This window comes from Astyanax mexicanus, chromosome 3 (assembly GCF_023375975.1).
Source record: "Astyanax mexicanus isolate ESR-SI-001 chromosome 3, AstMex3_surface, whole genome shotgun sequence".
Lineage (NCBI taxonomy): Eukaryota > Metazoa > Chordata > Actinopteri > Characiformes > Acestrorhamphidae > Astyanax > Astyanax mexicanus.
The window spans coordinates 64,114,511-64,131,053 of record NC_064410.1 but is presented as its reverse complement, the minus strand read 5'-3'; the positions used below and the strand labels follow the sequence as shown (position 1 = coordinate 64,131,053).

The window sequence follows — 16,543 nt, the reverse complement described above, 5'->3', positions numbered from 1 at the left end:
CTCAGAAACGCTTCTGCTTTCAGTTTAAAAACTAAATCATATGATCTGCCACTTTAAAATGACTCAGTAAAAACATACAGCATATTTAAAAGAATATTAGACAGTGGTTACAGACAGACAGACAGATTTGTAGATAATGCAGATGCAGCAGTACCAGTCTCTCTCTGGGTTAATGACTGTTACTAACCCCATCCACAGAACTCCGCTACAGGCTAAAGCGCTAATAGCTGTGAAGGTTGCTATGCTAATCTGCTCCAGGTTGGCAAAATCCCCTGTTTGTCTGAGAGGGCACATGCCGCGCTGGCTCAGACGCCGGTGGCAGACGGCAGAGCTGTGTCAGGTTTATGCCAACTGCGCTTAACGGCGCGGTAACACCTGAGAGAGGCTGTAGAAGCTGCTGACCTGAGAGTTTCTCACTCTTTTAACCCTCCTGTTATATTCATTTGTCACAAACAGCTGACAAACTAAATCCTTATTAATTATTCTATCAATATTTACTGCAATGGTTTCCCTTACCTCTAACACGTAATGGTTCAATTAGTGTAATTTACTCGTTTTCATAAAAAATACATGTTCAAGCTTTTTTAATGTTTCAGTGCTTTATTACTTTTGAAAGACCAACATATAAAATACAATATTTTTAAATAACATTGAAATTTTGCTTTAGTTTTAGTTTTAGCAGGGTGTGGTCGCAAATATGTGAGATGAACCATTTTCACAGTATATGTTGATTACACTAATTAAGGCAAAAAAAAGGTTTCATACTAGGGGTGGGCGATATGGCCCTAAAATAATATCATGATATTTCATGGTATTTTTGTGATAACGATATACTTGGCGATATAGGAAAACAGAAAAATAATTTATTAATTTCAGGAATATAGTATAAGAGTATAACAGTATAATCATAATGTGGCAAAATAAATAATATAGCATAAAATAATATAATGCAGCAAAAAATATTGCAGATTATTTTCATGCATATAAACTGCAAATAAAAACTATAAACTAAAACAAATATACAATAAATACACTTAAAGCTTCACAGTAAATAGAAGACTACTTTTAAGACAGAACAGCCCTATTATCACCATATGGATTTTTAATATCATGATATTTCTGTGTCACGATATATCGTATATGATATAATATTGCCCACCCCTACTGCACAATATTAATAATGCACTCCATATATCTCCATATATCCAGTACTGCAGTAAAATTAATAATCCTGTGCAGATATAATCTGTCTTTTGTAGATATATAATGGATAATGAGAACAGTGTGAATTTTTTTTTTTGCTAAAAACAGCAAAAAAGTCGTAACCTGACATGATAATTTGGGGTGGGTGATATGGCACTTTATTTCAGGGTTTATTATCATTCACGATATTCAAAAATGTTGGCGATATTATTGCATAAGATATGATATGGCACACCCCTACTTCATACTGAAAAAATCCTTTATTCTATAAACTACAGACAACATTTCTCCCAAATACCAAATAAAAATATTCTCATTTAGAGCATTTATTTACAGAAAATGAGAAATGACTGAAATAACAAAAAATATTCAGAGCTTTCAGACCTCAAATAATGCAAAGAAAACAAGTTCATATTCATAAAGTTTTAAGAGTTCAGAAATAATCAGTATTTGGTGGAATAATCCTGGTTTTTAATCACAGTTTTTTTTTTCATGCATCTTGGCATCATGTTCTCCTCCACCAGTCTTACACACTGCTTTTGGATAACTTTATGCTGCTTTACTCCTGGTGCAAAAATTCAAGCAGTTCAGTTTGGTGGTTTGATGGTTTGTGATCATCCATCTTCCTCTTGATTATATTCCAGAGGTTTTTAATTTAGTAAAATTAAAGAAACAGGTTTTCTATAATAAGGAGGTGAATATGGGTCAGTAAGGACACAGTTCTGAATTTATTTGAGGGGTCGGATTAGAACCTGTATCGGGGTAATCCCTGCTGTTAACCCTGTTGTTAAAAAAGTGCCTGTAATATAATTACCTACGTTTTTGTGTCCTGATTACGTAACATCATTTACTCGTATCTCCGTCACCAGGTGCACTGTATGGATGATGTGTGTGGCCTCCTGCCCTTCCTCAACCCAGAAATCCCCGACCAGTTCTACCGACTCTGGCTCTCTCTCTTCCTGCACGCCGGGTGAGTTCTGCTCATCTCGCCGTTTCTGAACCTGATAACTCTGATTAAACCTCAGTGATGCTCTCCATCAGTCATCCTGTTACTGCAACATCACCTCAACACTAACCAGCGTCACCACTCAAAAACACCAGCTTCCACCCTGCAGATAAACCGTCACAACCTTAATCTTAATCTGATCTAGTGCTCTTAAAAGAACTTAGTGAATCTGAGTGAGTTTTATTTTATTTTTTGAAGGATTGTAGGAGTTTGGAGATTTGTAGAGGATTTAGGTGGGTTTGTTTGGAGGACTTTAAAGCTTTTTAGACATTTCTGATGGTCATTTTGATTATTATTGAGATTTTTAGATGTTTATTGTTACCCCAAGGAGGAGGGAGGCTGGATGCAGGTGCAGACTCTTTATTTCCACAAAACACAAACAAATCCAAATACAGGCAGGGGTCTAAGTACCGGCAAACAGGAGTATCAGAGGAAGGCAGAATCGGGGTCGAGGATCAGGCAGAGGTCAGTAACAATGAAACAGATATCTAGAAATGCTCAGAACTCAGAAACACAGATTCGGCAACTAAGACTTCGCACTGGCTATAGAGTTAGAGTCACTTAAATACCCCAGCTGATGATGATCAGCTGGGAGGTTGGGCCGGTGATCAGAACTCCGGCGACGTCGAGCGCTGCTGAGAGGGCATGGGTGGAGCCTCAGGGCTGACAGTACCCCCCACCCCAGGAGCTGCCACCGCAGCAGGACGCCGCCGGCCTGGGGGACGACCCCGAGGACGCGGCGCAGGACGATCAGGACGACGAGAATGAAAGCTGGATATCAATGCTGGATCCAAGATGTCCCCAGCCGGAACCCAGCACCGGTCCTCAGGACCAAACCCCTCCCAGTCCACCAGATACTGAAGACGGCCCCCACGACGACGTGAATCCAACAAAGTGTGGACAGCATAGGCGGAACCACCCGCCACGTCCAGGGGTTCAGGAGGATCCCCAACAGGGACCGTCTCCGCCAGTGGACCAGGAATCACCGGCCTGAGAAGAGAGACATGAAAAGAGGGTGAGATTCTATACTGAGCAGGTAATAGCAACCTGTAGGTTACATCATTGATTTTTTTATCAATTTTAAAAGGTCCAACATAACGGGGACTTAACTTTCGACAAGGAAGACGAAGATTCAAGTCTCGCGTAGACAACCAGACCCTGTCCCCAGGCTGGTACTCAGGAGTGGAGCCTCGGTGACGATCAGCCTGGGTCTTGTAGCGTGTTTGGGCTTGGTCCAGTCGCACATGGGCACTCTCCCAAACCTCCTCGGCCCTGGAGAACCAGTCGTCCACTGCAGGTGCCTCGTCTCGTCCGAGATGCCATGGGTACAAGGGAGGTTGGAATCCTAGAACACACTGAAATGGGGACAATCCAGTAGAGGAGTTGCGCAAGGAATTTTGAGCGTATTCAGCCCATGGGAGGAATTGTGCCCATTGCATAGGTCGATCATGACAGTAGCATCTTAGGAATCGACCCAGTTCCTGATTCATCCGTTCCGTCTGCCCATTGGACTCTGGATGATGACCTGACGACAAACTCACAGTGACCCCTAAGCGGTCCATGAAGGCTCTCCATACCCTGGACGTGAATTGTGGTCCCCTGTCAGATACTATGTCCTCTGGAATGCCAAAATAACGAAACACATGCGAAAACAGAGTCTCTGCCACCTGGAAGGCACTGGGTAACTTGGGAAAAGGTATGAATCTGCAGGATTTGGAGAAACGGTCCACCACAACAAGAATAGTAGTAAAGCCTTCAGATACAGGTAAATCTGTGATAAAATCCATAGATAAGTGTGACCATGGTCTGGAGGGAATGGGCAAAGGGACAAGCTTACCAGCAGGGGGCCTTCTAGGTGTTTTGGTGATGGTGCAGGTAGTGCAGGATTGGATATACCTCTCCACAGTTTTGCTCATAGAGGGCCACCAGTACTTGGTGGACAACAGCTGGAGAGTGCGTTGAATACCTGGATGTCCCGAGCCGAAAGAGGTGTGAGCCCAGACCAACAGATCATGTCTAAGACGTTCTGGCACATAGAGTTTGTCAGGAGGGCAGGAGGTTGGTGGTGGAGTGTTGTCCAATTCGTTCCTAATGTCTGCATCGATCTGCCACTCGATTGGAGCTATAACAACAGACTCAGACAAGATAGGTTCAGGAAGATGGGAACTGTCAGTGTTACTAACTAGTCTAGACAGGGAGTCTGCTTTGATATTTTTGGAACCAGGTCTATAGGTGATGTGAAAGTCAAAACGTGTAAAAAACAGAGCCCACCTAGCTTGTCTTGGATTCAGTCTCTTGGCCGTACGGATATACTCGAGATTCTTGTGATCCGTAAAAACCACAAAAGGCTTCTTGGCTCCCTCCAGCCAATGTCTCCATTCCTCCAGTGCTAGTTTGACAGCAAGTAGTTCTCTGCTGCCTATGTCATAATTCCTCTCTGCTTCGGACAACTTCCTGGAAAAGAACGCACATGGGTACAGTTTAGGGGGCATACCTTGTCGTTGGGATAAGACCGCTCCAACTCCAACTTCAGAAGCATCCACCTCCACCAGAAACTGTAGCTCTGGATCCGGGTGTCTGAGGATGGGTGCAGAAGTGAAGCGATCCTTTAAAGTCTGGAATGCATGTTCTGTGTGTTCATCCCATGTAATTCTCTTACCACCTCCCTTTAGAGCTGAGGTGAGCGGAGCTGCTACAGCGCTGAATCCACGAATGAATCGCCGGTAAAAATTAGCAAACCCCAGGAACCTCTGTAGGTCTTTCACCGTACGAGGTGTGGGCCATGACAAAACGGCCTCCACCTTGGCTGAATCCATTTTGATACCCTCCTCACTCAGTATATAACCTAGAAAAGACACAGAGGATTGGTGAAAAAGGCATTTCTCTGCCTTGACGTAGAGTTGCATCTGCAAGAGTCTTTTAAGCACCTTGCGCACATGCTGCACATGCTCCACTTCAGTTCTGGAATAGATCAAAATATCATCAATAAAAATGATGACAAACTGGCCAATCATGTCTCTGAGTACATCATTAACCATAGCTTGAAACACAGAAGGAGAGATGGAGAGACCATATGGCATAACCAAATATTCAAAATGCCCAGTGGTAGTGCTGAACGCAGTTTTCCATTCATCACCCTCACGAATTCTTATGAGATTATAGGCACTTCTCAAATCCAATTTGGTAAAAATGCGAGCTCCGCATATTTGTTCTAAGGTGGCTGGGACTAGAGGGAGAGGATAGGAGTACTTAACCATAGCTGAGTTTAACTGGCGGTAGTCAATGCAGGGGCGTAATCCTCCATCCTTCTTCTGCACAAAAAAGAACCCAGAAGATGCAGGAGATGTAGAGGGACGGATAAACCCTTGTCTAAGTGCCTCCTCGATATACTCCTCCATGGCTGCCGTTTCAGGACGAGAAAGTGAATACACCTTGGCTTTGGGAAGAGGAGATCCTACTTTTAAGTCTATGGCACAATCATAACTCCGATGAGGGGGTAATTGAGTGGCTTTTTTCTTGCTGAAAACTTCTGCCAGGTCACTGTACGCTCTTGGAACTTGGGGAATACTTGCGTTGACTGGGCTCTCCACTGTGGTGGATGCAGCAGTAAGCCTCAGGCACTCCTCTAGACATTCAGCAGACCAGGTTGCAATTTCATGATTACGCCAGGAGATGGCAGGGTTGTGCCTCTCCAACCAGGGAAGCCCTAATATTACTTTGTGCACAGGGGAAACAGTGACTAATAGACGCACAATTTCTTGGTGGATAGCTCCCACTGTAATACGGACAGGCTCTGTGATGTGAGTTATTTTGCCGTGTCCTACTGGCTGGGAATCAATGGCTTGGACATTTAGGGGATGTTTAAGTGGGAAGAGTTGCAGTTTTAGTTCTTGTGCGTAGTTTTCATCAATGAAGTTCCCGGCTGCTCCCGAGTCGAGAAGGGCTGTGGAAGAGGAAGACACCAGGCAGTGAACTGTAATTGGCACTGTGAAGGGTTTCAAAGAGAGTGTGTGTGGTGGAACACTTACCCCGCTGCAGGTAGGAGGAGCTTCACGGGACAGTTCTCTCTTGGGGCGAGACACACAGTCTCTGACCAGATGCCCTGCATCTCCACAATACATACACAGACTCATGACGCGCCGCCTGGCTCGCTCTTGGGGGGATAAACGGGTAGTACCAAGTTGCATGGGCTCAGGGAGGTCTTCTGGATATGAGCGTGGAGAATGGTAGCGCTCTCTCATCAAATTGTCCAATCTGATAGCCATACCTATGAGTCTCTCCAACGTCAGATCATCATCCCGGCACGCCAATTCTTTTTGTACCTCCTCCCTTAGTCCTCTCCGGAAAACTGAAACCAGCGCTGAATCATTCCATCCACTAGCCGCGGCCACCGTGCGGAATTCCAGCGCGTATTCCGCAGCGGTTCTCCCCCCTTGTCTGATTTTTAATAGCTTCTCACCACCTTCTTTTCCGTCAGGGGGATTATCAAAGACAGAACGAAACAAGGACTCAAAACGTTCATAAGACTGCGTAACAGCGCCTGCTTGCTCCCATACAGCTGTAGCCCATTCCAATGCTTTACCTTTAAGCAAAGATATAACAGTGGCGATCTTCTCCACATCACTAATATAGCCAGCGGGCTGGTGAGTAAAGTACAGTGAGCACTGCAGTAGAAAACCCCGGCAATCACTCGCCTTACCATCATACTTAGTAGGCAGATCTAGACGGTAGCCCGCTCGAGGACCTAGAGCGTTCGAGGTTGCCATGGAGATAGGAGCCGCTTGCACAGGGGCGGGAGCTTGTGACGTGTCGGCAGGAGCGGAGGCACCCAGGGAGGCTACAGCGGAAGTAAGATTTTCAAGGGCTGCTCTGATCTCCGCCATGGAGCTATTTAGGTGTTGCAAACCCTGATGGTGCTCACCTAACAACTCTCCCTGCTCTGTAATGGCCGTTACCAGCTGGGAAGGCAGGAGTGATGCAGCTCCCTGCGTGGTGGCGTCTGCTGCATCCATGGGGCGAAGTCTTGCTGTTACCCCAAGGAGGAGGGAGGCTGGATGCAGGTGCAGACTCTTTATTTCCACAAAACACAAACAAATCCAAATACAGGCAGGGGTCTAAGTACCGGCAAACAGGAGTATCAGAGGAAGGCAGAATCGGGGTCGAGGATCAGGCAGAGGTCAGTAACAATGAAACAGATATCTAGAAATGCTCAGAACTCAGAAACACAGATTCGGCAACTAAGACTTCGCACTGGCTATAGAGTTAGAGTCACTTAAATACCCCAGCTGATGATGATCAGCTGGGAGGTTGGGCCGGTGATCAGAACTCCGGCGACGTCGAGCGCTGCTGAGAGGGCATGGGTGGAGCCTCAGGGCTGACATTTATGGATTTCTTAAAGATTTATTGAATTTTTCGAGGTTCTTTGAAGGGTGTTAAATGCTTTTAGATCTTTGTTTATTAAAGATTTATTAAAGTTTTAGTTATTAGTTTATTAAAGGTTTCTAGTGGTTTCTGTTTTCTTTTTTGAAGGATTACTTTTGAGGGTTTCAGAGGTTTTTAGAGGTCTTTGGATTTATTTAAATATTTTTAGTATGTTTTTTTGGAGGTTATTGAAGGTTTATTGAATTTATCAAGGTTCTTTTGGGGGTTTTTCTTTTTGCGTTTATTATGAGTTCAATATTTTTATAGGTTTATTGAGTTTTTACTAATTTCTTTGGAGGATTTTAGAGGTTTTGAAATTCCTTATGATTTTTTGAAGCGTATGAGTTTTTTGGAGGTTATTGAAAGTTTATTGCATTTTTAGATGTTTTTGGAGGTCTTTTTGAGGTTATTTAAGATTTCTAGTGGTTTCTGGGCTTTTGGAGGTTAATGAATATTTTTTTTTCGTGGTTCTTTTGAGGGGTTTTCTTTTTAAGTTTGGATGTTTTTAGGCAGTTTAGAGGTCTTTTTAAACATCCTTTTGATTTGTAGATGTTTATGGATTTTATTGAAGATTTATTGAATTTGTAATAACTCTTTGGGGGGTTAAAAGGAATATAGAAGTTTTTGGAAGTCTTTAGATTTTTTTTTAAAATTTGATATAATTTCTTCTCTTTTTCTTCCAATTTAGCTAGGCCAGTTGTTCCATCCATTCAGCTGCTACTCAGCTGTATATCCCCCCATCACTAGTGATTCCACAACACCAGGAAGGTGAAGACTAGCACACGCCTCCTCCGATACATGTGAAGTCAGACTCCGCCTCTTTTTGAACTGCTGCTGATGCTGTAGCATTACCGAGTAGCATCACAGGAAAGCGCAGCGACTCGGTTCTGATACATCAGCTCACAGATGCAGCCTTGTGCTGATCCACATCACCCTAGGAGTGATGAGGAGAAAGAGAGAGCGCCATCTACTGTACTGTACCCACCCAGAGAGAGCAAGAACAATTGCATCTGATGGCAAGCTGCTTGACCAGGATTCAAACAAGCGATCTTCCGATTATAGTGGCAGTGCTTTAGACCGCTGGACCACTCGGCACCCCTAAATTTGGATATTTTTATTTGGATTATTGATGGTTTAAAATGCCTTTGGTTGATTTTTGAGGTTTATTAGATGTTTCTTGGTGGATTTTTTTTAAGTTTTTAGACATTTTTTAGAGGTCCTTTTTGCATTGTTTTTAGTTTTTAAGGGGTTTCTTGTGTTTTTTGGGTTGCTTGTAGATTCTTTGGAGGTTTTAGAGTTTTTAGGGGGTTTGTTTTTTAGTGGAAGGTGTGTGTAAATACCCGCTGGTCTGTAATCAGCTGGCACACACGGGCACGTTTGATCAGCTCATCTATTTTGAGAAGCAGCTGACGCTAATGCGCTGCAGTAAAGACGTGTGGAGCTTTTCCAGCGTTCTTAGTCTGATCACTAATTTAACTAAGTGCAGAACCCAGAACTTCACTGAGCCGACGTGATCGGATACTTCCTGTTCGTAAGTCTGTAGATTAACCCTGCGGCACATGCAGCTAAACCTCACACACACACACACACACACACGCATAGATATACACACACATTGATATAAATGTGATCGTGGTGTAATAATGAAAGTAAAAAAGTTAAGATAGTTAATGTCCAGAAGGTAACATAGACACGGAGGCACTGAAAAACACTGGCATCGACCCACTCCACCCTCCACAGTTCCCTATGTCCATCAATCTGCACCCCTGGATCTCCAGACTTTATCTTAACCCTTGTGTGGTGTTCATATTTTTGTTACTCGTTTACTTTGTTACTTGTATTTAATTCAGCAAAATTAAGCAATTCTACATTAAAATGCTTTACACATGCTCGCTTCACCTAAATTGCAAGCAATATAAACAGCTTACATGGTTAATATTTGCCCTTTACCTTTCTTATGTTACATTTCTTTTAAAAAGTGCTACTCTTTTTTTTATTAGTTTTTAAATTAAATGTAAAAGAAAATGAATTAAACTCAAGATATGAGTAGAAATTTTGTTTAGTTTCAAATTTACAAATGAAGCAATGTTTATTAGCCCTTGGCCAAACAGACTGTATGTAATATAAATATGTGTGTGTGTGTGTGTGTGTGTGGGGGGGGGGGGGGGGGTACAGTGTGTGTTTATTGAAAATGTGTTTTGATATATGTTTTTTCACAAAAAATGAGCCAATGCCAATGAGTTTGAGTTAGAAAAAATATTTTTTTAGTATCATTTGATGAAAAATGAAAACGGGTCCCACAGACCCGAACACCACACAAGGGTTAAGAAAAAAACATTAATTACCAAAAGCTAAACCAAAAAAGTAAGTCTGTTGTGTAAATAATAGTGTAAGAAAGATAGAGAGTACATTATTGACCACTAACCAACATTTACCAATACAATTACTAACCCTAAATTTTTCCGGTTACAACTTTTCTTGGAACATGAAGCAGGACTGAAATACGGGAATGAATTTCTTCAGTGTTTTTCTGCTTTATTTCTTTATTTTATTTATTCTCTACATTGTAGATTAATAATAAAGACATAAACAATCATGGGACACATATGGAATTACGTAGTAAACAGTAAACTTGATCTAAAGCTGATGATCTGAGATGGTGATTTGAGGTGATTTAATTGGGATGAGCTGGAGCTTCACAGCAAAGTGAAGGATCGCAGCAGCTATTGTTCAGCACCTCCAGAAACTCCTTCCTTCAAGACTCTGCTGAGAAATTTATTCCAGGTGATTCTACCTCATGAAGATACTGAGATTAAAATCTCACCAAGAGTCTGCAGATCTGAACTTAAATATACATCTGATACTGATTTAGAAGAATCGAAAGTATAAAACAGATTCTGGTTTATCATTAAAAAATAATTTAGCATGTGTTCCGGTAGAGCTTTAATATGGTCTTCACTATTAAATTTACAATGTAAAAAAACACACTGTTAAACAAACACACTGTTACGACCCGGTCTAGGGTCAGGCCGTAACAGAAAATGAGAGTTGGCTCTCTCCCCAGACCCTCTGCCAGACCAAACACCAGAGACTGAAAATGAATTAAATAAGAACGATTTTATTGATAAAAATAAGGGAATATGACTTCAGGAGTGAGCATAGGCCAAAATAACAAATAAAAACAACTAACAAACAAAGAAAACTAACTGAACGTGCAAAATAAAGAAAACTAAATACACAAACTACCCTGACTCCCCGTCACCAAAACAGGAGAAAAAGGTAGCAAAACAAAATGGCACTCACCCCCTACTTTACCCAAAGACTAATGTATATTGAAGCAAAAACTAAAGCAACACACAGAAAACAAAATGGAGGTGCGGGGTTGGTCTGAGCAGGAAGTTGTTCCAGGTCAGGAAAGGGGAGGAGCCCTGAACGTCTCTCCCAGGTCAGGTTTCCTCTAGCCCTTTTATAGAGGGCGCCCCCGGTGGCCAGTCATGGTCCTACAATCAAAAACTAAACACAAACAGCACAGAGGGCACACAAAGAAGAAAAAACAATACGACCAGGGGTCATAACAACACTGAATGACAGAGAGAAGAGGTGTGTCCAAACTTTTGACTGGTTACTGTATATTAAGTTGAGCAGATTAAGCATGAAACTGAAATAATGCTGTTTTTCTCTCCTGTGTTGTTTGCGTGAATCAGGATTCTGCACTGCCTGGTGTCCGTGCTGTTTCAGATGACTATTCTGAGGGATCTGGAGAAGTTGGCAGGCTGGCTGCGGATCTCCATCATCTACATCCTCAGCGGCATCACAGGAAACCTGGCCAGCGCCATCTTCTTACCCTACAGAGCCGAGGTGAGCAAAACTGCCCTGCTGTTCTTTAAACGTGTTTTTATCTGTTTTTGCAAAGTAACTCTTCATTTGTTGGGGACAAAACAATTTTATCAACTCAAAAAAAAAAAAATCACAAATCTGGACTTTAAAAACAATATTAGTGCAGCTGAGATTGTGTTTCATTGTTGTGTGATATAATGTAATAATGATGTAATTGAGATTACAGTGTACTTTTATTAGACGATATATTGTTTCAAGAATAATTGCTATAAACGACATTATTGTCTTTTTAAGATCCACGTTATATTATTATATGTACAATACCACCCACATTTTTAAATTCTGAATATTCTAAAAAAAGAAAAAATGACAATATTTCACATTATAGAGAAAAGTAAAAGTAACACAACAGAACAGCAAAAATGATGAGGTTTTTCATTTCAATTCATGATGCCTGTGATAAATAAGTATATATCTGCTTTGTTTTGAAAAGGAGAATTTTAATTCCTAAAGGTAATGCTAGGGCTGGGCATTATGAAAATATTTTATCAAATTGTGACAAATTTAACTGATTTCATTAAAGCTTGTTTATCCCAGACAAAGGCTGTTTATGCTAGTTACAATTCATTTGTTCGCGTGTCATACTGTCTCTTTAAATGTCTTTATATTTCGTGATACAATATTTACATATTAAAGAAAAAAGAATATTAATAAATAAGTGAATATTTATTTATTTATTTATTTACTTAACATTACTGAGCACTTAGTGCTGTATCTTTATAACTAAGACCCTATCTCTGAAAATGTTTTGTCCTTTTTTAACATTTTTTGTTAGTTTTAGAGCTGTAAAATTGATGATGGCAGGTGGGAGTTCTCTGCTGCAGTGCTGTAAGCCAATCAGAGGTGATATATTTGCACGTGTGAATATTTATTCATGAGCAAGAGCCGAAATCCTGCCTTTCTTCAAAGACCACGAATACAGTGATCTAAAGCAGGGTTATACAGAAACACCGGAGCACTTTTTTTTCCTCAAAAAAACTAGAGACACAACTATACATTTTAAAATGAATAAAAAAGTGATGGAACGAGACTTTTAGTAATACTGTCCTCCCTCTGTCCTTTTCTGTTCTCTGTTGTTCAGGTGGGTCCTGCAGGTTCTCAGTTCGGGATCCTGGCCTGTCTGTTCGTGGAGCTGTTTCAGAGCTGGCAGATCCTGGCTCAGCCGTGGCGCGCCTTCACCAAGCTGCTGTGCGTGGTGCTGTTCCTCTTCTCCTTCGGCCTGCTGCCCTGGATCGACAACTTCGCCCACATCTGCGGCTTCATCTCCGGCTTCTTCCTGTCCTTCGCCTTCCTGCCGTACATCAGCTTCGGCCGCATGGACATGTACCGCAAGCGCTGCCAGATCCTGGTCTTCCTGGCCGTGTTCCTGGGGCTGTTCGCCGGCCTGGTGGTGCTCTTCTACGTCTACCCAATCAAGTGCGAGTGGTGCGAGCTGCTCACCTGCATTCCCCTGACCGACAAGTTCTGCGAGAAGTACGACCTCAACGCCCACCTGCACTGAGGGAGCTGCGGGGGGGGGGGGGGGGGGGGGAGGGGGCGGGGCTAGAAGGGATTGGGTTGCGTTGGATTGGTTGGACCGGATCGTTGGATCTGGAACGTACTGTATTTTTCGCACTATAAGGCGCAACAGATTATAAGATGCATTTTAAGAGACGCTATAAGGAACTTCTAATTCAGCAGGTCTCTGCACCGAAAAAAATTAAAATCTTTGTCAGAAACTGTAATCTAACAAAATGAAACAGGTTGAAACTTGTATTTTCCTGCTTTTTTTTGTCTAGTATAAACGTACATTCGTCTTGCTTTTTAAAGAAAAATCCTAAGTTTAATTGAAAGTGGAATGTACGCAGAGAAAGGCAATCAGGGTTAAGGTAAACCAACAAATGCTAAGTTAGCTCAGCTAGCGTTATTATTCTAGCCCTCTACAGCAGTACAGCCTGTATATTTCACTTAGTTTATAAAGAGGTAGTGAACTGAGTAAACTGATAGCATTCATGGGGGGGGGGCTAATGCTAAAGAAAAAAGGAAATATTGCAATATAATATATAATATAATAATATAATATAATATTATAAACAGACAACGCAAACAAAAGTTTAAAAAGAATGGGTGATGATAAAGCAGGAGCGGAATAAGAGAGCGAATAGCGGGACGTGATTAAATCAGTTTAAATTGAGCCACACTGATGGAAGGTAAAGAAAAAACATGATGGTAAACTAAGGCTAAAATGTGTATAAAAATGGTCCAAAATTAGCTTCCTAAAGTAGCACATTTCCTAAAATCTATAAGTTAAGTAAAGCTAAGCTAAGTAAACAAAGTTGCAATAAAAAAGACTCTCTTTTAAAGTTAAACAAGCTCTGGATGTTAATCCAGCAAGCAGCAGGTTTAAGTTTATTAGCGCTTCTGTTTATTAACAGTAAACTTAGATTCCCAAATTTCTTCAGCACTAAGGCTGGAGCACTAGCATTAGTGATATTTGGGGCTAGGAGCAGGCTACAGCCTGATAATACTTTTCTCTGAATGGGGAAATAGCGCGTGCAGTTAGCGCATAATGCTTATGCTGTTCCAGCAGTGCTAGCTGAGGTTAGCAGCAGGCTACAGGCTGATAATACTCTTCTCTGAACGTGGAAATAGCGAGCGTGGTTAGCAGGTAATGCTAATGCTGCTCCTGCAGTGCTAGCTGAGGTTAGGAGCAGGCTACAGGTTGATATAATCACCTTTAAAAAGTGTAATAGCAAGCACAGTTAGTGGGTAATGCTAATGCTGCTCCAGCAGTGCTAGCCAGGGTTAGCAGCAGGCTACAATCCCATAACATTCACCTCTGAACTGGGAAATAGCGAATGTGTTTTAGCAAGTAATGCTAATGCTGCTCCTGCAGTGCTAATCGAGGTTAGGAACAAGTTACAGGCCGATAGCATTCACCTCGGTAATGCTAATGCTGCTCCAGCAGTGCTAGCCAGGGTTAGCAGCAGGCTACAATCCCATAACATTCACCTCTGAACTGGGAAATAGCGAATGTGTTTTAGCAAGTAATGCTAATGCTGCTCCTGCAGTGCTAATCGAGGTTAGGAACAAGTTACAGGCCGATAGCATTCACCTCTGAACGGGGAAATAGCGAGCACGGTTAGCGGGTAATGCTAATGCTGCTCCAGCAGTGCTAGCCAGGGTCAGGAGCAGGCTACATGTGCACTGACAATTTTGGGGAAAATTAAAGGATTTTAAGTGTGCCTTATAGTGGGAAAAATACAGTACAGATACATGGATAGGCAGATGCGCTCGCTGGACGTTGCCCCGCCAATTCTCTGAGGCGTTTATTTTTTTATTTTTGCGTGGACTTGGACGGTGGATAATGATGTCGATGATGATAATGATGATGATGCTTGTGTTGTTTTTATTTTCTATTTTTCCTCCCAGTGCAAGTTGGAATGCCACTCCATTGTGATGACTCTGAGAATGTTGTATCGTATTTTTTAAGCGTTTCCCAATAGAGTATTTTATTTTGTCTGTCAACAAGCAGGGAGTCACATGACACCCCGCCTCTCTAAGCCACGCCCCTTTACACACATTAGCGAATCTTTAGCGAGGATGGTGTTGGAGAGTAAGCTAGTGAGCACTGGTACAAACACAGAGTAAACAAAGAGAAATAAGAAAATATATGCTTAAAAAAATATATATATATATATATATATGTATTAAAAATTGTATATGTTTTTGTACTTCATGTGGTTTTAGCACGTCACTAAATCAGGCGAAGGTTTTACCGCTACTGTTCAGACGACCTCCAGACGAATCCAGGGACAACAACGAAAACAATATAAATATATAAACAATCTGTACCTTCAGTGCCTTGGAAAATGTACCTACTACTGCCATATTTTGGTTACGTCAAGCACTCGAAAAATGTTATTCTTTTATTTGTGTACTGCTTCAAATGAAGTAACGATTCAATGCGTAAGGGTAGTGTTTTAGCTACCCATTTATTCACTTGTTACAAAATACAGCTTAAACAATCTGCACCTCCCACACTTGTCTGCCTGTTTTCTTACTGGCTCATTGAGTCACACAGGTATTATTGTGTCTATGCAGCTCTGAAAAAATGAGACCACATAAAAATGATGAGTTTCTTTAATTTTACCAAATTAAAAACCTCTGGAATATAATCAAGAGGAAGATGGATGATCACAAACCATCAAACCACCAAACTGAACTGCTTGAATTTTTACACCAGGAGTAAAGCAGCATAAAGTTATCCAAAAGCAGTGTGTAAAACTGGTGGAGGAGAACACAGAGGAGAGAAAAAAACAGGATTATTCCACCAAATATTGATTATTTCTGAACTCTTAAAACTTTATGAATATGAACTTGTTTTCTTTGCATTATTTGAGGTCTGAAAGCTCTGCATCTTTTTTGCTATTTTAGCCATTTCTCATTTTCTGTAAATAAATGCATTAAATGATGATATTTTTATTTGGAATTTGGAAGAAATGTTGTCTGTAGTTTTTAGATTAAAACAATATTAATTGTACTCAAACATAAACCTATAAATAGCAAAATCAAAGAAACTGTCATTTTTACAGAGCTATATATATATTTATACATTTTAAAATAATGTTCTGCATTTTAGACTAATGATTAAAATCATACAAAATATGAAAAAAATCATGGAATTATTTACTAAACAAAAAAAGTGTTAAACGAGAATATGTTTAATATTATAGATTCTTCAAAGTAGATGTAGTCAAAGTAGTTGAGAGCATCAGTTAAAGTAAAGTAGTGAAGAGGTAGAGTTACAGGTATACAGTGAATAGTGAATATTTGAGTAATGTTCTAATCCAGATTATGAGAAGCAAGGACTATTTAACTAAGTAAAGAAAAGTATCCTTAAATGCAGTCGCCACAAAGACCATCAAAAACATTATAATGATGAAACTGGCACTCATCAGGACTGCCTAAGGAAAGGAAGAGCAAGAGTTCCCTCTGTTGATTTTATATATATATATACTTATAGAAGACACAGCT

At 41.1% G+C, this 16,543-nt stretch overlaps 1 protein-coding gene across 2 annotated transcripts in view; it reads left to right on the top strand.

The window, feature by feature from the left end:
- rhbdf1a (rhomboid 5 homolog 1a (Drosophila)) overlaps nucleotides 1-15,545 on the top strand; it is an 87,017-nt gene extending 71,472 nt beyond the window's left edge. For both annotated transcript variants that reach the window (XM_049475581.1, XM_049475582.1), the window contains 3 exons: nucleotides 2,073-2,173; nucleotides 11,335-11,488; nucleotides 12,609-15,545. In XM_049475581.1, the coding sequence (XP_049331538.1) occupies nucleotides 2,073-2,173; nucleotides 11,335-11,488; nucleotides 12,609-13,028 (675 nt within the window). In that variant the 3' untranslated portion in view covers nucleotides 13,029-15,545. The remainder of the gene's footprint in view (nucleotides 1-2,072; nucleotides 2,174-11,334; nucleotides 11,489-12,608) is intronic.
- The last annotated feature ends 998 nt before the right edge of the window (nucleotides 15,546-16,543 follow it).